At 37.2% G+C, this 25,170-nt stretch overlaps 1 protein-coding gene across 27 annotated transcripts in view; it reads right to left on the bottom strand.

Annotated features, from left to right (window-relative positions):
- The window catches only part of LOC101142783 (ankyrin repeat domain-containing protein 18A), a 125,426-nt gene that overhangs the window by 11,934 nt on the left and 88,322 nt on the right, over nucleotides 1-25,170 (bottom strand). For 7 of the 27 annotated variants that reach the window (XR_010130417.1, XM_055351683.2, XM_055351696.2 and 4 more), the window contains 8 exons: nucleotides 24,821-24,874; nucleotides 24,113-24,247; nucleotides 23,119-23,172; nucleotides 20,361-20,434; nucleotides 14,714-15,631; nucleotides 12,986-13,135; nucleotides 7,767-7,879; nucleotides 5,405-5,534 (listed from right to left, as the gene is read on the bottom strand). Coding sequence is in view for 26 of the 27 variants with exons in the window: in XM_055351683.2 (XP_055207658.1) it covers nucleotides 5,405-5,534; nucleotides 7,767-7,879; nucleotides 12,986-13,135; nucleotides 14,714-15,631; nucleotides 20,361-20,434; nucleotides 23,119-23,172; nucleotides 24,113-24,247; nucleotides 24,821-24,874 (1,628 nt within the window). In the remaining variant the exon portion in view is untranslated. The remainder of the gene's footprint in view (nucleotides 1-5,404; nucleotides 5,535-7,766; nucleotides 7,880-12,985; nucleotides 13,136-14,713; nucleotides 15,632-20,360; nucleotides 20,435-23,118; nucleotides 23,173-24,112; nucleotides 24,248-24,820; nucleotides 24,875-25,170) is intronic. The other 20 variants (XM_031006241.3, XM_055351701.2, XM_055351698.2 and 17 more) reach the window with 8 other exon arrangements.

A 25,170-nucleotide genomic window follows, 5' to 3' on the forward strand; every position in this document is an offset into this window, starting at 1 on the left:
AGAATATGGGCCATCCTTACTGATGGCCTTCTAATGAATAGAATGCAGTAAAAGGGATACCATGTAGCTTCCCTATCTCAGACTGCTTTCCCTTCAAACTCAGCCCCCAGATTGTGAGAGAGATCAGTCCACAAAGACAGCCTGGGAGTGCCAGTGTTGGTGTTCATGCTGCCTGCCCCAGCCAAGGTTCCAGCCAATGGCCAGCATCAACCACCAAACACATGGGTGAGCAAAGCTTCAGATGATTCAATTTCTCCAACTTCCTAGAGAACCTGAGGGGAGCAGAGACAAGCTGTCCTGGTCAATCTTTTTCCAAACCACAGGTTCATGAACAAAATAAATGTTTTTCTTTTAAGCCACAAAACTCTGGGTAATTGTTAGAAAAACAAGTTTTAAAAAGAGACAACAGGAAACAACTTAGGTAGCAGAAAAGAGTCTCCTTTAAAGTAGGATCTAATAAATGTTGAGATTAATTTGTTGATGACAAACATTATTGAGAAGCAGCAGATAACCAGGAGAGAGATATAAGCTGCTGAGGAGGAACTTTTCCTAAAACCCCCTTCAATTATGAACTCTGATAATAAGGCAAGGGTGTCTCCTTACAATTTCCCCTCAAGTTAGGAAATAAGACTGCAAAGCAAGAAGACATATGATTTGAAAAACAACTGGAAATACTTGGTTACATAACCAAAATCAGACATTTACCTGATTTCAATTAATGAAAATTCTAAAAGAAGAAGCTCTGAGTATTTATTAATCAATCTAGTATTCGATTTTCATTTTCCTTTTTCTCAATGAGGAAATAAGGAGAACATTATGGAATGACTTTTACTCTTCACAGAAGTAAAATAAACACAGCATACTTTGAGTGTTAAGACATCAAATGCAATTTCTCCTTTACCTTACTTCATGTTTGTTTGCATGGAGAAGTTAAGACCATCCCATCAATGCTTCTCTATAGCACACAACTTGGCTCTGAAATTTTGAAATTCAAAATACTAATCTACTATTTGCCTCTGATAAATTGCCTGAATATTACCTGATTTTTAAGTGCTGCACTCCTAAAACTTTTTCTTGGAATGAGTTAAACTTTTTATTCCAAGAATCCTCTACTGAGCTAGAAAGCAGAGCTGTGCATCTCTGTTTCAGTAAAAGGAGGTCAATACAGAAACCATGGTTTCTAAGAATGCAAGATCTGCACCAAGAAAAGGATTAGCCACAGTGTTACACAACAGAACAAGATGCCAGGTGGAAAGAGGATCTGTGAACTGAAAGATGATGACTTCACTTGATTTCCACTGAGAAAAGCTGGCAGCTCAAACTTAAACTCCTCCTTCCTGGATGGTAAACATCTATGGATGATTCTATGAATTATAATGAGTTAGTAAAACATAAGGCACTAAATAGTAGACTATTTCAGCAGATACTGAGACCAAAATTTACTGAAAATGAAACCATAGAGGGAGGCACTGGATAAGAGACTAAAGGTTTAAATGGAGAAAAAAAGAAATAGTGTGTCTTGTAAGCCTGACTTGCCATCATGTCTTAGAGTAAGGTATAAGCTGGCCACAGACGCCTTTGAGACACAAAAGGTGAAGTTAAAGATATTCTACTACATTTAATTTTTATTATGACATAAGACAACTGGTAATATGCAACATGATTGAAAAAATTTTCTCAGTAAATTCAATTTGGTCCTCGTATAAGAATAGACATAAACTAAGAATAGACATAAACTAAGAATTGATAATCTAAAAATAAACCTGCACATTTACAGTCAATTGATTTTATACAAGGTAACAAAAAAACAGAACGGGAAAAAATAGTCTTTTCAATAAATGATATTGGAACAACTGGGTATCCATGTGCAAAAAAAATTATAAAGTTGGACTCTCACCTAATATCATATTTAAAAATTAACTCAAAACAGTTAACTGTAACAGCTAAAACTATAAAACTCTCAGAAGAAAACATTGGCATAAATCTTTGTGACTGCATTTGGCAGTGTTTTCTTAGCTATGACTCCAAAGGAAAAATGGATTCAATGGACTTCAAAATTGAAAACTGCTGGGCCTGAGAAGACAGTATCAAGAAGTGAAAAGGCAAGACACTGAGTAGAAGAAAGTATTTGAAAAGCGTATATCTGATAAGGGACTTACATATATAGGATATATAAAGAACCCTTGCCATTCATAAATAACAAGATAACCCAATTTAACAAATGGACAAAGAATTTGAATAGATATTTCTGCAAAGATGATATAAAGATGGCTAATAAGCACATTAATAGATGCTTAATGTAATTAGTCATTAGGAAAATGTAAATCAAAACCACCTTCTGGTATCACTTCACACCACAGGACCAAATCTTTGTTCAATAAAAAAGAGAAAATAAGTGTTAGGAAAAATGTAAAGAAATTAAAGCCCTTATCCAATGCTGCTGGGGATGTAAAGTGGTGCAGCCACTTTGGAAAACAAACTGTCAGCTCCTCAAAAGGTTAAGCATGAAGTTACTGTATGACCCAGAAATTCTAGTCATAAGTATATACTCCAGAAAAATAAAAACATATGCAAGCACAAAAACTCATACATAAATGTTTACAGCAGCATTATTACTATATTTTTTTTGAGACGGAGTCTTGTTCCGTAGCCCAGGCTGGAGTGCAGTGGGGTGATCTCAGCTCACTGCAACCTCTGCCTCCTGGGTCCGGGTTCAAGCAATTCTCCTGCCTCAGTCTCCTGAGTAGCTGGGATTACAGGCACACACCACCATGCCCAGCTAATTTTTGTATTTTTAGTAGAGACAGGGTTTCACCATGTTGGCCAGGATACTCTTGAACTCCTGACCTCGTGATCCACCCACCCTCCCAAAGTGCTGGGATTACAGGTGTGAGCCAACACACCTGGCCTACAGCAGCATTATTAATAAGAGTCAAAAAGTGGAAAGAACCCAAAGGTCCATCACCTCATGAATGGTTACATAAAATGTTTAATGTATCCATACAATGGAATATTACTCAGCAATAAGAAGAAATTTAGTACTGATACTGATAGAAGCAGGAGACAGCAAAATGCCTAGGCAGATATGGAAGGGTCCCCAGAGAATCTCCAAGCCCCCAAGTGTCTACACCAGATAAAACATCCGGTGCAGATAAGGGAACCTGCACAGGGGCTTGCCTGGACATGCCAGCAGCAGACTGGAGGTCCACATGCACTGGGGGGTTGGGGTGGAGCCACCAAGAATTCATGCCTTATGCAGAGGAGGAGCCTGGCCTCTTCAGCTCATGTGTGCTGGTCCTGGTATTCAATTGTGAGGTGGAAACCTGTTTGCAGGACCCCTCTCTTTGCTGAGAGCTTCCCTTTCACTTAATAAATTCTGTCCTTCTCACCCTTCAATGGGTCCACATGGCTAATTTTTCCTGGTCATGAGAGAAGAACCCAGATTTAGCTGAACTAAGGAGCGAAAGCCCTGCATCAATACCTGCTACAGCGCAGATGCAGCATGAAAAATTATGCTAAGTGAAATAAGCCAGTCCCAGTAGACCACTTGCTTTTTATTTCAGAGGCTTATATGCAAATCTATACAAAGAAGGTGGGTGGTTCCCTAGGGCTGAGGGAGGAAGGGAAAACTAGTGAAGATAGCTAAATGATGTGGGGTTTGTTTTTAGGGTGATGAAAGTGTTCTAAAATTGATGTAATGATGATTACATAACTCTGAAAATACTAAAATTGAATGACTTGTATATTTTAAATGAGTGAATTGCATGGTGTGTTAATTACTTCTCAATAAACCTGTTACACCCCAAAATTTATTTGGTACTAGTGATCTGGAGACATGGGCTGCTTCGTTTCAGATCACTGGCCAGGGTTCAAGACATAAGAGAATCAACAGCACGTCTTTTGTAAGGAAAAATATATACATACATATATTTTAAAGTATCTTTTTATTAGTATCAAGTCTGTAAAATTAAATGAAAAATCTTTCACTGCTTAAAGCACTGAGAGATTTATATTGAGGAGCAAGACCTTGTATTCTTTTGCCCCAAATTCTATCTAAAGGGTCTGGGAATCACACCCTTCAAACAATCAAATCTCATCAGATGGGTTTTATTAACTCTTATAATGTGGTTTACTTTCTAAACTGATTCTGGTACAGCATCACAGAGAGAAGAAGCTGAAAAAAATCAAAGTTATTTTACCCCCAAATATATATATTTTGACATATTTTGAAATGGCTGTTGCAGGGCCAAGAGATTGAAATGGCAGTACAAAGCTGCCTTCTGTGGGGGAATTTGCATCTGTAAGAAGTCTTCATTAATGTAGCCCAATCTCTCCCCTTCTAGGTCTTCCCAGATCTAGGGAAGATTAACTAAGATCCTGATGCATTTCAAGTCTGAAAAGATATATTTACCCTCTATTTTCTCTGAGGGCTGCCAGCTGGGAGGCTTCATCTACATAATAAGAACCTTAACCTCCATAATGACCATATCTTAATTAAGGCCTTCCTTTATACCTATTTCCAGTTTTAGACAACAGATTTTCTTTATCAATTGTCACCTAAAGAATCCTTAAAACCCACCTATGACTTGTTAGCCCCTCCTTTTTGATGTCCCACTTTTAGGCTGAGCCAATGTATGTCTTCCTCATATTGATTTATGATTTTCCCTACAACTCTGTCTTCTGGAAATGTACAAAACCAAACTGTAATGTGACTGTCTCATGAAGCATTCTCAAGAGCTCTTGAGATTGGGTAATCCAGGGCCACAGTCACCATACTGGCTCAGAATCAACCTCCTTAGATGTATTTTGGCTGAATTTGGGTTTATCCATCATTAATATTTCTCCAAATTACATAATTTTAATCCCCAAACTGATTTAAAATTACCTTATGTTTAAATATAAATTATTGTATTATAAAGATACATGTATTTGTATGTTCATTGTAGCACTATTCACAATAGCAAAGACATGGAATCAACCCAGATGTCCATCAATGATAGACAGGATAAAAAAATGTGGTGTATATACATCATGGAATACTATGGAGCCATACAAATGAATGAGATCATGCTTTTTGCAGGGACATGGATGAACTCGGAGCTGTTATCCTCAGCAAACTAACGCAGGAACAAAAAACCAAACACTGCATCTTCTCACTTATAAGTGGGAGCTGAATGATGAGAACACATGGACTCAGGGAAGGGAACAACAAACACTGGGGCTTGTTGGGGTCAGGAGGGAGAGCATCAAGATTAATAGCTAATGCCTACGGGGCTTAATACCTAGGTGATGGATTGATACGTGCAGCAAACCGTCATGGCACACATTTACCTATGTAACAAACCTGTACCTCTCACACATGTAATCTAGACCTTAAGATAAAATAATAATTTTTTTAAATTACCTTCTGTTTTAGCTTCTTAAACAGAATATCCATTTTCAGTTGGTCTGTATTTAAGTCTCCATGGCAACCGAAGTCTTCATTTGCAAATGCACTTAACATATTTATTGTCATTTCTAGGCATTTCTTATATCTACAGAAATGTAAGAACTAGTAAGTCAAATATTTTTAAGAGTAAATATTTAATAATTGTTTAAACAGATATTATGTTATGGTATATCAAAGAAACAAATCTGTAAACTATGATCCTCTCAGTTTCAACTGAACATAGTTTGAAAGCATTCTATATGAAATTATAATCTTATATAAATAATATGAAGAACAACTTTATGGTATATATAGCAGGTAAAGTGATAATAGCCATACAGTTTTTTTTGTTTGTTTGTTTTTTGAGATGGAACTTCACTCTTGTTGCTCAGGCTGAAGTGTGATGGCGTGATCACGGCTCACTGCAACTTCTGCTTCCTGGGTTCAAGTGATTCTCCTGCCTCAGCCTCCCAAGTAAGCTGGGATTACAGGCATGTGCCACCATGCCTGGCTAATTTTGTATTTTTAGTAGAGATGGGGTTCACCATGTTGGTCAGGCTGGTTTTGAACTCCTGACCTCAAATGATCCACCTGCCTTGGCCTCCCAAATTGCTGGGATTACAGGCATGAGCCACCACACCTGGCCTAACCATACAGTTTTTTATAAATAAACTATTCATATCCATTTTGGTATGCTAAGATGAAATAACATATTAGTAAATATAAGGCATAACCAAGAGATGAGTAACCAAGATTTTTAAAAACTAAAACACATATATGTTTGAAAAAGACACAAAAATACATTTTGATATCCGTTGACCACAGTCTATAAGAAGAAAAAAAAGTACACCCAAAAAGCACAAGGACATTATTCAATGTAGAAAAAGAGAAGAAAACATCTTTAATGTCTGAATTGAGGAGAAAAAGAAAACAGGCAGTTTTAGAAAAAAGGAAAGGTGGAGAGAGATATGTGATGATTTAAAGACTTTGAAGAAGAGATCTAGAGATCTTTACTGACATAATGTCAACAAAATGAAAGATACAAAACCATGTAGAGAAAGACAATGGCAGAAAAATGTTGATTAGAATCAGAAAACCAACTTAAGTGCTCAGTAAATACATGGAAAAGTAGCTGTGTTCAGGGCTTCAAAGACACATTCCATTTTTTTAAAAAAAGTCTGTGATCAAAACATGAATGCTCATTTTACTCTTTTTCTTTAGGTTATACTTTTTTATATATAAAATTTATTTCTGTTAAACAGAAGTTTAATAAGATGTATACTTCATGTATACAATGGAGGTACCCATGTAAAATGAGTAAATTTCCATGATATGTGTTATATCTAAAAGAAAAACAAAGAAGCAGAAACAAAATACAAGCTATATATCAAGATAAATTTTGATGTTAAAGAAGGACACAAATAGGTCTTTAAAAAATTTGAATGCAGCAGAGAAGAATATTACAAAAGGAAGAAAAGATGACCAAATACAGCAAAAATATCTTCAGAAATAAAAATTCAAACTAGATAATGAAAAGTGCACTTGACATTACATGTCCAAAGCATTGTCATTATTGTTTTCAAAATCATTAAAGAATATGTTGCTAAGCGCAGTGGCTCATGCCAACTTTGGGAGGCTGAGGCAGGTGGATCATGAGGTCAGGAGTTCGAGACCAGCCTGACCAACACAGTGAAACCCCATCTCTACTAAAAATACAAAAATACAGGTGTGCAGGGTGGTGCACACCTGTAATCATAGCTACTCAGGAGGCTGAGGCAAGAGAATCACTTGAACCCAGGTGGCAGAGGTTGCAGTGAGCCGAGATCACGTCATTGCACTCCAGCCTGGGTGACAGAGCCAGACTCTGTCTCAAAAGATAAATAAATAAATAAATAAATAAAAATAGGCGTAATGTTTTCGCATTCAAAAAAATTTCAGATTGTGTTGTAAGTTTCTTTTTTCACATATTTTTAATATAAATTTTTTCATCCCAACCTCGCCCCAGCAGCTCAGCTGACTCCCACCCTGTTTCTCCCCTTCCATTGGACTCTATGACACATGGTCGCATCCAGAGATCTATTTTTCATCACTTATTGTGTTTTTATACTGAAATTTGATTTTTTTAATAATTCCAACAAAAAAGTCCAAGGGTCATGAACTCCTGCTCACATGCCTATAAAGTTGTGTTGTGAGTTTCTGAAATACATTTTAAGACAGAATTCATTTAATTACAAAAATGAAGACATAAAATGAATTTGTATCAAAGTTTTAGTCAAGTAAAGTTAGAGTTAAATCAATTACTAACTAGTTAAAATGTTCTACAATATGAAAACCATACCCAGTTGCCTCTTCTTCTAATTCATGATTTTTCTTTCTTATTTGATCCGCAGTATAGTTCAGTAATGATATTAATTCAAAAAGTTTTCTGAATTCTTCATGTTTTTCTTCAGGCTTGAAAAAAAGTGTTTAAAATTATTTTTGTAAAATCTAGAGACCCTCTTCTATCTTAAAAATATTATTTCTCATAAGTTGATGAATAATATGTATTTAGGCGGTTGTATAAAGTGGATTTTACAAAACTGATGCCAATAACGAGATTTCAAAACTAGTCATTTTCTTAAAACAGCTAAAAAAGATTCACACTTTCATCATTACCTTTTCTGAAATTTAAACTGCCAAAAATGTTTGTTAAAAATGAGAGTTTTTACACATAAAGTACTAAGGGTTAGTAAGATACATTAAGAGTAGTTATATTTACATTTTAGTTTTTAAAGATGCTCTAGAAACATTGTCATTAATAGTTTAAGATATTCCAAGTTAAATTACATCTTACTAAGATGATTTTTAGAAAACTCTTATCTAGTTCCCATTACATTTTTGATCCTCATCTATCTTCAGGCTGAGCTAAATACTGTCATTCTCGGTAAGTATTCACCTGTAGGTTTCAGTTTTTCCCTATTAACCATTTCTCTTTAAACAAAGTTTATTTTTTCTATAATACACAAATAATAACTTTTGTCTACTTTTTGTGGCTTTTCTATTATCCGGTTTCTCCCCTTCCATTGGACTCTATGACACAGGGTCTCATCCAGAGATCTATTTTTCATCACTTATTGTGTTTTTATATTGAAACTTGAGATAAACCAGTGCATGGCTCTTTAGAGCAAAACCTAGGTAACAGACATCTGGGTTGCTTGGCAAAGGTCATGTGTAATCCTAAGTTATGAACCTGTCACAATTTAATTAATTGTTCTGCCTCTGTATCCGTGCTTTCACACCACTGTAACTGTAAGCCTGCTTCAAGCTAGCCCACCCCATTTTTGAAGTGTGTATAAAAGTCAAGTGCTGTCTTTGTTCTGGGCCCAGTTTGTCAGATGTTGAGTCCGCTGGGTCTGAGGACACTCGATAAAGATATCCTCCTGTGTACACCCCAAGGTCTCTCTCTGGTCCTCCTGATTCTGCAACACCACCTCACCCAGCTAATTGTTTGTATTTTTAGCAGAGATGGTGTTTCACAATGTTCGCCACGCTGGTATTGAACTCCTTACCACATGATCTGCCCTCCTCGGCCTCCCAAAGTGCTGGAATTACAGGCGTGAGCCACCATGCCTGGCTGCTACTCCTCTTTTTAAATTCTCTCAGAACTCCTAATATCTCAAAAGAGTAACCTGGATTCCCTAATATAAATTTCCAGCTCTGACCTTTTTACTGAGGCCTCTTCCCTCTAGTACACATATTATAGACAATATTCTCAACCACACACTTATACATTTGCTACCTGGTGCAGATTATTTTTGTAGATAGTGAATCTTGTCTATTTTATGTTGATTCTTATGGATGTTACTTTGAGTACACTGTTATTTTCTAATCTTGAAGGGGGGCTGTCTCACCCTTAGGATATTCACCAGTATACTTTGCTTTGTCCTTTCTCTTTCTTTCTTCCTTTTTCCTTCTTTCTTTCTCTCTTTCTTTCTCTCTCTCTCTCTCTCCTCTCTCTTTCTTCTTTTTTGGACCAGTATATTTTGTCCGTTTTTTCTTTTTCTTTTTCTTATTTATTTATTTATTTTTTTTTGAGATGGAGTCACACTCTGTCATCCAGGCTAGAGTGCAGTGGTGCCATGTCGGCTCACTGCAACTTCCACCTCCTGGGTTCAAGTGATTCTCCTGCCTCAGCCTCCCAAGTAGCTGGGGCTACAGTTGCACACCACCAGCTAATTTTTGTATTTTTAGTAGAGACAGGGTTTCACCATGTTGGCCAGGCTCTTCTTGTACTTCTGACCTCAGGTAATCCACCCACCTCAGCCTCCCAAAGTGTTGGGATTACAGATGTGAGCCACGGCGCCCAGCCCTTTTTTCTTTTATAATGAAAACTTTCCCATGAGAAACAGATTATCAATTGTTTGCCTTTGTTTTCTTTTAAAGAATTTCCTTTTCCATAGAGATATGGCATGATGAACATCTTGTTCTAAAGTTTCTTTTGGGGGACACTCAACTATGTCATTGGGAAGCTCCAGTCAAGTAGAGATCTCCCTTCTTCCTGATCGAGATTCATCATCTCAGAATGGTGTCCACCAAATGTCTTAATCCAGGTAGTCTCCTGCTTAGGAATTCATGAAATAAGAACCTTCTGGAGAAGTTAGAGGCTATTGATTGAGATGGTTTAAAGCTGCCCCTTATTATATGTTTTACTCCCAAGGTAGACATCAAAGTGGCTAATAATTCTATGCCTGATGTCTAACTCAATTCTATGGGAATCTATACAAAACGTTTTATTTATGAGACAGAGCTTGCTCTGTTACCCAGGCTGGAGTGCAGTGGCTTGATCACCGCTCACTGCAGCCTTGATATTCTGAGCTCAAGCAACCCTCCTACCACATCCTCCAACATAGCTGGGATTACAGGCATGCACCACCATGCCCCAGCTGTTTAATTTTTTTTTTTTTTTTTTTGGTAGAGTCAGGGTCTCACTTATATTGCGCTGGCTGGTCTCAAATTCCTGGGCTCAAGCACTGTTCTTGCCTCAGCTTCCCCAAGTGCTAGAATTACTGGCATGAGCCACCTCACTAACCAGGTGTTCCATGGAATGGTTTGAGAGGCAGTTCTACACAGAAGCCAGAAGGGCTGGGTCTGAATCCCAGATCTACCAGATACTAGCCGTGCGACCTTGAGCAAATTAATTTTCTGTGTCTCCAGTTCTTTATCTATGAAATGGAGAGAATAATACCATCTACTTCACTGGGATGTTGGGAAGCTTAAACCAGGGAGTGACATGAAGCACTTAGAAGAGTATGTGGTGCATGGTGAGCTACAGGTAAGATTTGCTTAGAAGCACTTAGAAGAGTACATGTACATAGTGAGCTACAGACAATATTTGCTATTAGCATGATAATTTTCACTGTTTTTTATCTCTTGACCATCGTATGTGTTAGGGAGGTGGCATTCCAATGGAAGTGGCCTCCTATAGATGCACTGAATCATTCTTCACACCACTGAAAGGGGCAGCACATGGGGAGTGTATCATTTATAGCTTAGTCTTCTCTCTGTGTGACTCAGTGGGCAACAGTCATGTATGTACTACAATGGAAACAGCACCTCCTGGATTGAGTAGTACATAACTGACATGACCAGCAGAGACAGGCTGAACCACGGAGCTGAAAACCCTGGACTCTATTGCTAAATCAAGTCTTCTGAATCAATTCCCTCCCAGCAGCTGTTGCCGTGGCACTGCCTTCACGAGTACTCTGCTGAGTGCTCGGATTAAGGAGCTGTGCTGTCCTTCATCAGACAAGCTGCAGCCAGAACTATTCAGCTGACAAACTGGCAACCATCCAGAAATACAGTTTTGGCTACATAGTGAAGGAAGGCAAATTTAGATTCTTTTTTCATACTGAGAAAAACGTGAGCATTTGATCGAACAATTCTCCTCTATTAGACTAATTGGTTTTAATTTCATATTTAATTGCTAAAAATACACTTAGAATAAAAGATTTACTGTGTTAATGTCTCAAAGAAGTAATTGGTAGGGTATATTTTGTTCTATGCTGAAAGTTGCCAAGCTAATATTTTCAATTTATACAAGGATAGGCGACATTCATGTCATATATTATTTTCCCTTTAAGCAAATTTATGTTAAGACAAAATTATCTTCCATTAAAAATTAAAAGCCATGTCAAATTAAGGGCTAAGTTGTTCTGCAGACTGGGCAATAAGTGCTGAGATGTAAGGTCAGTGAGAGAACAGTCAGAGAAAGCTTCAAGAAGAGCAAATTGCCTGCCAGGTCTGAATGAATGAGGCTAGATGAGCAGGAACTGAGAAGGCAGGAAAGACAGCATGGGTAAAACTGGTGCTGACATCTGCCCAATTAACTCTGAGGATAGAGTCCAATGGCAGGGAAATAAAAACATATGTCCATACAATAACCTGTAAATGAATGTTCGCAACAGCTGTTTTCATAATAGCCAAAAAGTGGAAACAACCTAAAGGTCCATCAGCTGATGAATGAATGGAAAACTGGTGTAGCTATGAAATAGACTATTATTTGACAATAAGAAGGAATAAACTACCGATATGTGCTATGACATGGATAAAATTCTGAAAACATTCTGTTAAGTGAAAGAGCCAGTCAGAAAGGACTTCATATTGTATGACTCTATGTATTTAAATATGCAGACCATGCAAATCTGTGGAGACAAAAGTGGATGGTGGTTGCCTACAACTGGGGTAGGTGGAGAGACATGGAGTGGGGTTGCAGTCATGGCTAAGAGATGTAGGGTTGCTTTTCAGAGTGGTGAAAATGTTCTAGCATTGATTATGCTGATGACCACACAGCACTGTGAATATACTAACAGACACTGAGTTGTACATCTTAAATGGCTGAACTGTCTGACATGTGAATTATCTCTCAGAGAAACTGTTTTTAAAATCCCATGGTAGGATCCAGATAATTTTCTGAGCTCTCTATTTTGGATGTACATACTCTATTAGATCTGAGTATTTCTACGCCATTACAGTATATTTTAAATGAAAGGAAGATGAAGGCAATGCCTAACTTTTCAAGTAGTTTGTAAATTAACCTAAAACATGTGCATTTCAAAGAACAGTATGATGGCCTTTCTGTACAAGTTAACCTAGAATCCATGAAATGAATACACACAGCTGCTGTGTCCATTCACAAAAGTGAAGAAATAAGACAACTTGCTGGAATATTCCATTAAACATTCTCTTCTGACTTAATCTGGCTTGCCTCACCAAGGAATTAAGGAAATTATCTAAAAATAGTTTAACAGGAAAAAAGTCAATTTTCTATGAGGAATGATGTATTATTCTCAACTTTCCCAAGAGTAGATATTATAAGAGAAAACATATGCAACTATTATTTCAAAATGGCAGAACAAGAGCCAGAGTTGAAGAAGTACGTTATAAAGATAATAAAATGGTAATGATCAATTATAATGAAAATACAACATCAAGCTGTCCACTGAAATTAGTATCCTAAGACACTTTATATTATTCAACCAGCTACAGATTAACTGTCTACATGTTAAATTCCATACATACTTGAATTTCTGCTTGAAATAATTTCTTCTTTGAAGTCCATGTCTCATCCAAATTAATATGACACTGTGATGTACCTTCCAGTGGAGACTCTGATATTGAAAATTTTTTAAGGTGATCGACCAGTTCTTCTTGAAATTCTCTCACAATCACCTGACAAAATATTTTTGTTACCAATTTTATAGTGCCTTATTATTAAATTATGTTAATATTTAACTCTAGCATACATACTTTGAAAATTATTACCACATACACAGATTCACTTTCTTTTCCTCATATGTACACTTTCTTCTTTATTACTGAATTCAGTGAGGGACATAGAAGGTGTTATATTCCTGCCAAATTGGTATTCTCTTACATGACAGATTGATCCAGCCCGCTATTCATTCACCTTAGACCCTCAACTCGACCTGAGTTCCTCACATATTCAGTCGCCTGTTGAAATCCTTCCAACGGATTCCTACCACAGAATAAAAGTAAAATTCCAACAGCCTTCAAGGCCCTAGGTAACATGGCCTCTACCTCCCTCCCTGACCTCAGCTCCTACAACTCTGTCCCATACAAACTTCAATCCCACTCTCCGTGAACTCTGCCACCCCTCATTAGTCTGAAAATGGGGATTCAATGTCAAACTCATAAATCACAGACAGCTAAAAGTATCTTTGTACTGGAAAGAATTATATCCAAATGATAGTCATTGAGACTTAAAATGTAAATTATGAGTTAATTACTCATAAAAATATTCACAGTAAATTATAAATACCTGCCAGTGGAAACATTACATCAAATTTTTTTTGCTAAAATTTACCACATTTATTCCAAATTGTGATTTTATAACAAGCAGAAGTCTTTAAAATACTAAGTGGTCAGAAAAATACATAATGTGAGACTGACATATTTTCAGACTTAAGTCACATTGGTAGGAATCAAAACAAAGTTATACCAACTAAAATACATAAAAGAGAGAGCCACTGAAGGAAAAGCATCACAAGACACAGCAACACACTTCAGTTCATCTGGAAAATCTAGAATGAAGTGTCAAAGCGGCTCACTTAATTGAATCTGAATTTCAAAATATGCATTTCAGGTACAAGCATTTCCACTTACCTGCTTCATTATGCTCTTAAAATGCGGCAACATGAAGACGTTACATTTCTTATTTCAGTAGTCTAAGACTACACACCTTATCAGCATTGCTCTGCATCTACTAACATTTCATAGGTGACATAATGTCTTTACTCAAAGGAAAGCATCTGTCAGCTCTACCTTTTATCTCCTGGAAACAAAGTATGTTTCCAAGCTGATACAGTAAACACTTTTTTGGTTTATTAAAACAGCTTCGTTGAAATATGATTTTTATTCAAACAGCTTTGTTGAAATATGATTTATAGAATTTATCTGTTTTAACAAACAGTTCAAAGATTTTTAGTAAATTTACTGTGTCGTGCAACCATCTCTACAATCCAACTTTAGAACATTTTCATCACTCCAGGACAATCCCTAATGCCCATTAGCAGTCACGACCTGCTTCCAGCCCCAGGCCTACACAAACATTAATCATCTTTCTGTCCCTATACATGTATTTCCTGGATGATTCATGTAAATGGAATTATACAGAATGGTAAACACATTTTCATCTATTTATTTTTATATTGAACTAGGTTCAACACATAGCCACAATGAAATGTTTAAATTTTCTTTCCAGAAGGTTATAGTTTTCTTCATACTTACTTCTCTTTCTGCTTTTTCTTTTTCATACTGAAGCAGTTTTTCTTTTAAATAATTATATTCATTCATTAATTCCTTATTTCTTTCTTCTAGAAGATCTTCCTTTCCATTCTCAAGACAGTCTCTGTGGATATTAATGACTATCTCTTTATTATTGCCTTCCTTACGAGCATCCTCTAGTTGTCGTTCAAGCAAGAGATTTTCAAGTTCTTGTTGACGTATTCTCTCCTCTAAAGAGTTCTGCTTTCCAATGGATTGACTTTCTTTAGCTTCCCCATTTGGATGCATCTGCTTCATTTCCTTTATTCGATGCTGCGCTTGCTTTAGGTCCAGCTGTACACTTCCTAAAGCCAATGTCTTTTCCCTGAGAGCATCTCTTGTCTCACGGAGCTTACCTTTTAAGGTATTGAACTTCACCCGAGCTTTATGGACCTGTTCAGTAAGCAACTCATTCTTATCTGTTAGTTGAGAAATATTAGAATCCATTTTTTCATGTCTAGAAACATCATCTGCTCTCCATAAAACTAGTTCTAGGTCTTTTCTTTCCACAATTTCTTTGTACTGATTTATAGCAGTGGCCAGGCTAGAATGGAGGGATTCAACTTCAGCTTCTAGTCTTTCTTTGTTGTGTTTTTCCTTCTCCAATTCTGAATTCAGCCTTGCATTCTCAGCTTTCAGATCATTAAGCTGTTGCGAATACCGGGCCACTTTTTTTGTTATCATTTCTTCATTGAGTCTTACACTCTTTTCAAAGTTAGCATTTATTTCTGTAATGCTTTTAATTTCCTGAATATATTTCTTTTCCTTTCTGAGACTGTCATTTTTTATTGCATATAATTCCTCTTTGAGCCTGGCAATGTCTCTCTTCAACATAAAATTTCCATACATCGCATCCTTCTTTTTTCCATAACTTTGAGAATCCTAAATAAAACAAAACAAATTTTTAGTTAGCACTCAATAAAATAATCTATGATGGTTATTTCTGAAGTGAAAGAGCAACCTATACATTCATGCAATTAAAAGTTGCTGTAAGTGGATATCCAACTGGAGAAAAAGTTGAAGCAAAACATTGAACCTTAGAGAACATACATTTCAAAAATTCAAAAATGTATTTGAAGTCAATGAATCCATAAAATACACACACACACACACTCTAGAGAATTTTTAAGAATATCAGAATTGGAAAAGCCTTTCTCTGAATTACAACAAACTCAAAGCATAAAGTTGTTAAAAAATTTGACTAAATTAAAATCTTGGAAAAAGGAAATTGCATTTATACTCTGATATCTAACCCAGACACCACCCTATAGTAAGAGCTTTACCTCCACATCTATTTGGACAGATAAAATCTCTCAAAGTTTTAAAAGTTCTGTTTCCCTGATCATATTCTATTGTGATTTGACTCAACATTTTTTAGTTGTAAGAATTCCATTTACTAAATCATAAATCTAGACATTGTACTAAGCACTTCTACATACATGCATTGATGAACTTATTTAGTTATCACAATCCTTAAAAAAGACAGGTTAAAAATATAAGCAAGCTGCAGGATTTTCCTCAGGGCTTCTGACTCTACTTCTAGTTCTCCATCAGATCACAGTTACCTCTGTGGTGTAAATATATCAACACAAAAACAGAAACAAAAAGACACAGGCATAAAATGTGTCTTCTGCCTTTGTCACCTGGATTCTCCACGAAATAGCCAGATTGAGAGGATGTGACCTTGTGGGGCTTCAGAAACAGAAAAGAAGCTTTCCCTTTCTGCACTAAGATATTCTTTTCCCCACTGCCTTTTCTCCTTATTTTTTCATTTGGTTCCTGGGATATCAAAAAAGTGAAGGTGCTCACTGAAATAGAGGAACCAAAGTTTGCCACAACACAAGGAGCCGAGTGAAACTGCTGAGTTTCTAGTGTGGAATCCTGGAAAATGAGATGTTCCTCAAATGTACATTCAATCACCACAGAAGTTTATAGCTGGAAGATACACAGTATAGCTGTCCACTCTAGCCCCATTATCTATTTGATAATGGAAGTAAAACCAAGAAATATTAAGTAACTCGCCCAAAGCTCCTAAGGTGGCATTGCCTAGCATTTCGTGGCACCAAAAGGGAAGATACAGTTACATATTGCTGAATTACATCAATTACCAGATAAATACATCAAATTCGTCAAATAAATTAAAAGTGTGACTATGGCAAAACAATTTAATGGCTCAGAGGGTGGTGGGAGGCCTCATCTGCTTTTACTTTGAAAGAAGAAAATCTCTAGATTTTTGTCTATCTTTAGAACATAATGTACAGGACTCAGCCTTCTACTATAGAGTCAAATGCTAAATTTTTGGCTGAGGAGTTATGCTACTTATATGATAAAATCATACATGTCAAAACCTACCATATTTTATTAAACAACATCATGTAAAAGTCTGATTCAGCAGAAACATTGGAGAGTGGTGATTTTCTTAAATATGTGAAAGTATGTGTATTTGTTTCCAAAAACATTTAAAGTGGCCATGATGGAATTATAAGTTTAAACAGTTTGAGTCAAACAGATAAACTTGCATGCATGGAAGCACATTAAACAGACTGGTTTGGCTGGGAATATTGGTTGCAACTCTCAAGGTCAGATACATTTTCATGTCCCTTCTCAGCCATTGCTTTCCTCCCACTGTATTACCATTTTATCATTTAAATAAATGTAATCCATCTTTAAATGAATATAGAAAAAAGAATCTAGACATTATTTCTTTAGCAATTTCCCTTATGCTTATCCGGTTCAGAAGGTCACATGGTATATGGCTAAATAATTTTCCCAGCCCATATGCCACTTGGAAAACTCACAGTGAGACTTAGGTTGATGAATGAACAAAGATTATGAGAATGTTTTCCAGAACCGTCATTTAGACAGCAGCACTAATCTACTTTGACACATAATTACACATTTAGATAACCCCACTGTAACTATACACATGAGATTTTCTTGAGTAGAAAACCAGAACGGATCAGATAACTTATAATAAGAGAAGCAGCAAGGGAACCTCTTTTATAGTTGAACATTTTTTCTTCAAAGCCAGGAACTCTACTTGTAACAAGCCTGTCTCATTCTTAAGCCTTTGCATATCTTGCTGTAAGTCTTCTTCTAGATATGCTTTTGATGTTCTGTCACTATGTGGTGGAGAATAACTCACATTTTCTAATTCAGGTTTCATGCTTTTATAGATATTAGCAGTGGGACTGTCATATGTGGGTCCCTGAAACACACTTGCCAAACACCTTCTAAGCTTTAGAAGAGCTTCTAAGTTCCATATGGCTTGTGGAACAAGCGCTGTATTGGTTTTCGGCTTTGTAAGTGTCTGCAATAGCAGAAATACTGCAGCTTTCTATTTGTATCACATGCTTCCATTCTTTGGAGTGAGCAAACCACAAATCAAAAAGACTTTTTGGACCTACAGACTGAGGCCAATGTCTAATGACTAATTTCCAATCTGTGGTATTTTGGGTTATATTTTCTCGTATTTGCATATCAAACTCTTGGTCTTTTTTCATTTCAGCCATAACTACTGGGTTCCTTAATTTTTCAATTTCTGTATCATTACAACAATTCTCTTTCTTCTTCATCTCTGTGAGAAACAGGCTACATGTCTGCTTTGTTATAATTTTTACAGTCTGATCTATTTTCATTTGAATAAAGCTTAGAAAATGACTGGCAAGGGTGTTGGAGGGACCCAGAGTATAAATGCAATGACAAGACCTGAGTGAGATGGGCTCCTTCTGTTCAGCCAATGCCTGGAATAGCACAGAGTTAGACACTCCAGGTGCATCTGCTTCCTCACCATCAGGGATAGGATTCATCAGATTACGGGGCACTCCCTTTAAGTTTGTCCCTCTTTAGAGTGACAATGTAAGAGCTCTTCCTCAGGACAAACAGTAATTCTGGATTTTTCAAAACTTTCACCAATCTTCAGTTGAACTTTTTTGTAATGAAATTTTTTTTTTTTTTTTTTTTGAGATGGACTTTCACTCTTGTTGCCCAGGCTGGAGTGCAATGGCATGATCTTGGCTCAACACAACCTCTGCCTCCCAGGTTCAAGCAACTCTCCTGCCTCAGCCTCCCGAGTAGCTGGGATTACAGGCATGCACCACCACACCCAGCTAATTTTGTATTTTTAGTAGAGACGGGGTTTCTCCATGTTGGTCAGGCTGGTCTCGAACTCCTGACCTCAGATGATCCACCTGCCTCAGCCTCCCAAAGTGCTGGGATTACAGGTGTGAGCCACCACGCCCAGAATTGTAATGAATTTTAAAGGAAGTCCTGAATATACAGATATCTCCTCTTTATTACAATTCTTACTCAGTTCTGGTTCTTGATACATTTTTTTGCAGGTGCAAAAGTGGAAAATTAATTTGCTTCTTTTGTTTCTCAAATGTCTTTTCTGACAAGGTGCATGTTTTAAAATTAACTTTATTCTAAATTGTTTCTCAGATGTCTTTTCTGACCGGGTGCGTGTTTTAAAATTAACTTATTCTAAATTAAGTATGAACAAATAAAAAATAGAAAATAATTAAAACTGAACTGTGAAACTTAATCTATGTTTTACTACTCCTAAGTTGCTGGATTATAACTAAGAGGTAAAAATAATTTCCCTTGGCTTAATATAGGGGAAAAACGTGAACCAGGAAGCTTAACTCTCACTGTTTCTTTGGAGTAAACTTAATTCATTATCAATTAAATCTGACAGAAATAGGTTCACAGATGATATGTAGTATCTAAAGGCTTTCTCTCTTGAAAAGATTTTTACCTCAGCATACCCTAAATAGTGAACCCCTACAATGAATTCATATTTCTAGGATTAATTAAAGAGTAGGCAAATGCTAAATTATTAGAAGCCAAAATGAATACCAATCAGAAAGGGAAGAAAACTTTTAGATTCTACTTCAAATGCTATACTGTAATATGATAGTGTTATCTAGATAGGTTATCTGCTTATATCCAGGTCTGATATATTCTAAGCTCCACTAGTGACAGCGCTTTACAAATTTTAATAGCATTTTCTACTTATGTTAAAACAAGAAAGTTATTGTTTGCACCCTGACACCAAAGTCCCATTCTGGAAAGCATAATTCTCTCAATAGGCAGTTGGATTGCTTTTATGACCCCATCTTCTCCCTGAACATAGACACTGAAGGCAACCAGAAACCAAAAAACAGAAGAAGTCTTTAACCTCAGCACTGGTGACTGGCAACATAAAATTGCAGTTTGAACCACTGGGAATGATGACTCCTTTCACATGAGGTGAAATCAGTGGCCATCACCGTTCAATTGCTCATCATTTCTCTTGCTTAGCAATACAACTCAATTTTTGATGTTACCTTCTTTATCATGAAGAAGATTATAAAAATAAAAGAGCAAAGAGAGTTCTGGAAATTTCTGGCCTCAATTCCAAGGGTACAGATAGCTATGAGTTACTATAGACTATAAGAATATTTTACATTTTATAACAGGCTAAAATATTTTAAAATTCAACATGAAATTATGCTCTGTTGGATTCTAAAAGGATAGTCTAAAAGGTCACTTCATTTGGACTATGCTATGTTATTAAAGAAAAATAAACAAACAAACCAATATTAAACCAGAAATTTAAATTGTTACATACCTGTGGCTGTTTATTTTCACTTCTTTCGAGCCTTTCTTGCTTTTCCTCTGAAGCCACTTTTAGGTTGTGTTCTGCTGACAAATCCATATGTTTAGTTAAAATGAATGACTTAAAGATTATAATCTTTATAAAAATTGATACAGAACAACACACACTTTTCTTTTATAAATTGAGAGTTTAAATGAAGCTTAATGTTTACTGGAATATTTACATTTTTAAGAAGCATTTCTAATTATCTAAAACTTTAACAAACCACTTGGGGAGACACTAGATATCAGCAGGTTCAAGCCATGCAAAAGTCTCAGGGTCACCCAAAAATTATTCCACCCAATATAAAAAAAGAACTGCTGGAAACAAAACAAAATTTAAAAATACAGTAAAAACATATAAAGTAACACTTTACTATTCTCTGCTTCATAATAGTATCTTTTTAACAACATGCTAAGCATGTTATTTACTAATAATTTGCAAAATTTTTGTTACTGTTATACCTTTATAGTGTACACCCTGTTTTTTACATCTGAAATATTTTCCTCTACAATTCTGAGGGATTTATTTTTGTGTTTTAAGACTCAGAATGTAGGCTGGGCACGTAGCTCACACCTGTAATCCCAGCACTTTGGAAGGCCCAGGTGGGATAACTGCTTGAAGCCAGGAGTTTAAGACCAGCCCAGAGACCATAGTGAAACCCTGACTCTATAGAAAATTTGCCAGGCATAGTGGTCTGTGCCTACAGTCCCAGGTACTCAAGAGGTTGAGGCAAGAGGATCCCTTAAGCCCAGGAGTTTCAGTTTGCAGTGAGTCTCGATCACACCATTGCACTCCACCCTGGGTGTCAGAGTAAAAACTTGTTTCCAAAAACAGAAAAAAAAAAAAAAAGGAAAAAAGGCTCAAAATTCTATGTGAAGTCCTCCCTGAATCTGGCTATCTTCTCCACGTACACAGGTGTCTCCTTTCTTGGGGCTCCCTTAGTACTTTTTGAATTTTTCTAGTGTCACTTCACCATCTGAGCTGCACATCAGGTCTTTGCATGTCTCTCCCCTTTGTTGCTAGGCTGTAGCAATCATCTTTGTGTAGACAGTCTTTGTTTTACTAAATATTTATTGAGTTCCTGCTAAGTGGTAGGCACAGGTGTTTAAAGAATGAGAATAAAAGCTGTCAGGGATGGCTTTTCTAGAGATCATGCCTGAGCTGAGACTTAGACAATGAGATTCACCAGATTAAAAGAGGCAGAGGGCAGGAAAGATAGCACATGCCAGGCAGTGGCAAGAGAGGGAGAGAAGCCTCCCAGAGCGTATGTTTTTGTTTACATGAGAAGGATGGTGACAGGGGCATCACCAGCAGCTCAGTAATGCCAGAAAAAGGGGCAGACAGAGAAAGGGCTGCAGATGGAGATTTGGGCAGAAGCCAGTTTCTGAAAGCCTTATGTAAACCAACTATTATTGTCATTTCTTAAATTTTTTAAAAAAGCAAAACAAATTAGAAAAGCATAATTCCTCACACCAGTTAGAATGGCAATCATTAAAAAGTCAGGAAACAACAGGTGCTGGAGAGGATGTGGAGAAATAGGAACACTTTTACACTGTTGGTGGGACTGTAAACTAGTTCAACCATTGTGGAAGTCAGTGTGGCGATTCCTCAGGGATCTAGAACTGGAAATACCATTTGACCCAGCCATCCCATTACTGGGTATATACCCAAAGGACTATAAATCATGCTGCTATAAAGACACATGCACACGTATGTTTATTGCGGCATTATTCACAATAGCAAAGACTTGGAACCAACCCAAATGTCCAACAATGATAGACTGGATTAAGAAAATGTGGCACATATACACCATGGAATACTATGCAGCCATAAAAAATGATGAGTTCATGTCCTTTGTAGGGACATGGATGAAATTGGAAATCATCATTCTCAGTAAACTATCGCAAGAACAAAAAACCAAACACCGCATATTCTCACTCATAGGTGGGAATTGAAGAATGAGATCACATGGACACAGGAAGGGGACACACTCTGGGGACTGTTGTGGGGTGGGGGGAGGGGGGAGGGATAGTATTGGGAGATATACCTAATGCTAGATGACGAGTTAGTGGGTGCAGTGCACCAGCATGGCACATGTATACATATGTAACTAACCTGCACATTGTGCACATGTACCCTAAAACTTAAAGTATAATAAAAAATTTAAAAAAATTAAAAAAAAGAAAAGCATAATTCCAAGAAAAACACCAACATTTTATTTTATTGTATCTTATCTTATTTGACTTGAATTTTCTGAGAGATGGGGTCTCACTCTGCCACCCAGGCTACAGTATAATGTTGCTATCACAGCTAACTGCAGGCTCAAAGTTCTAGGCTGAAGTAATTCTCCTGCTTCGGCCTCCCAGGTAGCTGGAATTACAGGTGCAGAACACCACACCCAGTTACAGTTTTTGAAAAAATAGTCACGGGGTCTGGCGATGTTGCCCAGGCTGCTGGACCTCCAAGCCTCAAGGGCTGCTTCTGTCTCAGCCTCCAACACTGACTCATTACAGGCAGGAGCCACCGTCCCCAGCAACACCAATATTTTCAAATGAATAAACTGGAGCTCCATCATTTTATTTTATCATGGATGGGTGAAAACCTTGTAATAGACTGATGTACTCCATGGATTTGTGACAAGGAAACTATACCATTAACTACGGCTGAAGCTTCCCTTGTCTCCCAGTCTCTTTACATGGTTAAGAGTAGAGATACTCAAGTGTCTTACCTTTTGCACGTTCTTTTCTTTTTTTCAAATTTGCAGGCTTCATAGCTGCTGTTTCTGTCAAACATGCAAACTTGTTAGATATTCCTTCTGGAAAACATCATCCCTCTGCCTCCTTAACTGGCAAAGTTTCACTTACTCTGCATGCTTACCCTAAATCCTACCCATTTTTTTTAGAAGCTTGCACTCATCACCACAAATTTAAAAGTGAATGACATCTAATGAACATACTAAATACACAGTAAATAATAACTATACGCTCCCAGGTGACATCTATCCTCCATCTATCCTCTACAAAATGGATCAGTACACTGCAGACCACAGGCCAAATCCTGCCTACCATATGTTTTTTCTCAATGAAGTTTTATGAGAGTACAGTCATGCCTATTCACTGACATGCTACCTATGACGGCTTTCACACTACAATGGCAGGGTTGAGTAGCTATGACAGAGACCACATGGCCTTCAGCTGCTTAAATTGTTCTTGAAAAAGAGAGAGAGAGACCACATGGCCTAAAATATTTCCTATTTGGCCCTTTACAGAGAAAGCTTGCCAATCCCAGCTTTATACCCTGAACAGAATGCCCTAAATCTCAAATTGAATCTAATGCCTCCCCTGCTTACAATTTTCCAATGAATTTCTAGAGCAAACACTGTTGGCTCCCTACCCAAGAGCAGTTCCTTGTTGTTTCTTGCTGGAGAATCACAAATCTATGTGGATATTTATTATCCCAATACCCCTCCTCATCTTCAAAACATAAGTGATTATTCTAAGCTAATCATATAACTACATTTGCTTTCCCAGTGCCTGGTTTAGGAATGAGCATGTGGTGTGACCCAGCTAATAAAATATTACAGAAAGGGCTGAGCACGGTGGCTCATCTCTGTAATCCCAGCACTCTGGGAGGCCGAGGCAGGCGGATCACGAGGTCAAGAGACTGAGACCATCCTGGCCAACATGGTAAAACCCTGTCTCTACTAAAAATACAAAAATTACCTGGGCGTGGTCGCATGTGCCTGTTGTCCCAGCTCCTCGGGAGGCTGAGGCAGGAGAATTGCTTGAACCTGGGAGGTGAAGGCTGCAGTGATCTGAGATCATGCCACTGGACTCCAGACTGGTGATAGAGCGAGACTACATCCCCCGAAGGAAAAAAAAAATTTACAAAAAGTCCCCTGCATGCTTCTGAATTTTCTCCCAATTTAAAAGACACGTGAAGAAAAGCAGCCCTTCCAGCCTTTAGATACTGTCTTGTGAGAACATGGTGTTTGGAGCTGTTGCTAAGTAGCCAGCCATGAAGGGAGACATGAACAAGACACTCCCAACAGCATAACTGAAAGAGGAACAAGTGGAATCCAATAATATCACTGGACAACCAAAACAAGTCTGGCTCTTATGGTTTTGGCCACTGTTAGGTCTTCCAGTATTTGCAGCCAAAAGCATTCTACCTCAGAAGTTTCCCCTGGCCTACAGGATAAGATCTACTCATTTCTATACTATTAGAAGTCTTTTATTGAACTTGTTTCTAGACACAGGTAAAACAACAACAAAGTCTTTCCTAAGCTTGCCTTCACTGACACATACTAAGTATAATAAATAATAACTATAAGCTATTTTCACCTCATCATCAAGCACTCCATATATATTTTTTGCACTAGTAAATTTGAACTGCTCATAAACTCTACAAAGTTCACTCAGGTGTCCTACCTTTTGAACTTGCTCCTTGTGTTTTAAAACTTTCATTCTTCATGGCTGCTGCTTCTGTCAAACATGCAAGCTTGTTAGATACTCTTTCTGCCAAGCATCATCCCTCTGCCTCCTTACCTGGCAAAGTTCCACTCACTCTGCATGCTTACCCTAAATCCTACCCACATTTTAGAAGACTGCATTCATTGCCACAAACGTAAACGTGCCTGGCACATACTGAACATGATACATATGTAATAAATAATAACTATAAACTCCCAGATGACATTGGACACACAGTAAGCACTATTTCAGGTAGTAAATAAAATAAATAATAGTGGTAATAACAATCTCCCAACTGTATTTTTTAA

The sequence above is a fragment of the Gorilla gorilla genome, chromosome 13 (assembly GCF_029281585.2).
Source record: "Gorilla gorilla gorilla isolate KB3781 chromosome 13, NHGRI_mGorGor1-v2.1_pri, whole genome shotgun sequence".
Lineage (NCBI taxonomy): Eukaryota > Metazoa > Chordata > Mammalia > Primates > Hominidae > Gorilla > Gorilla gorilla.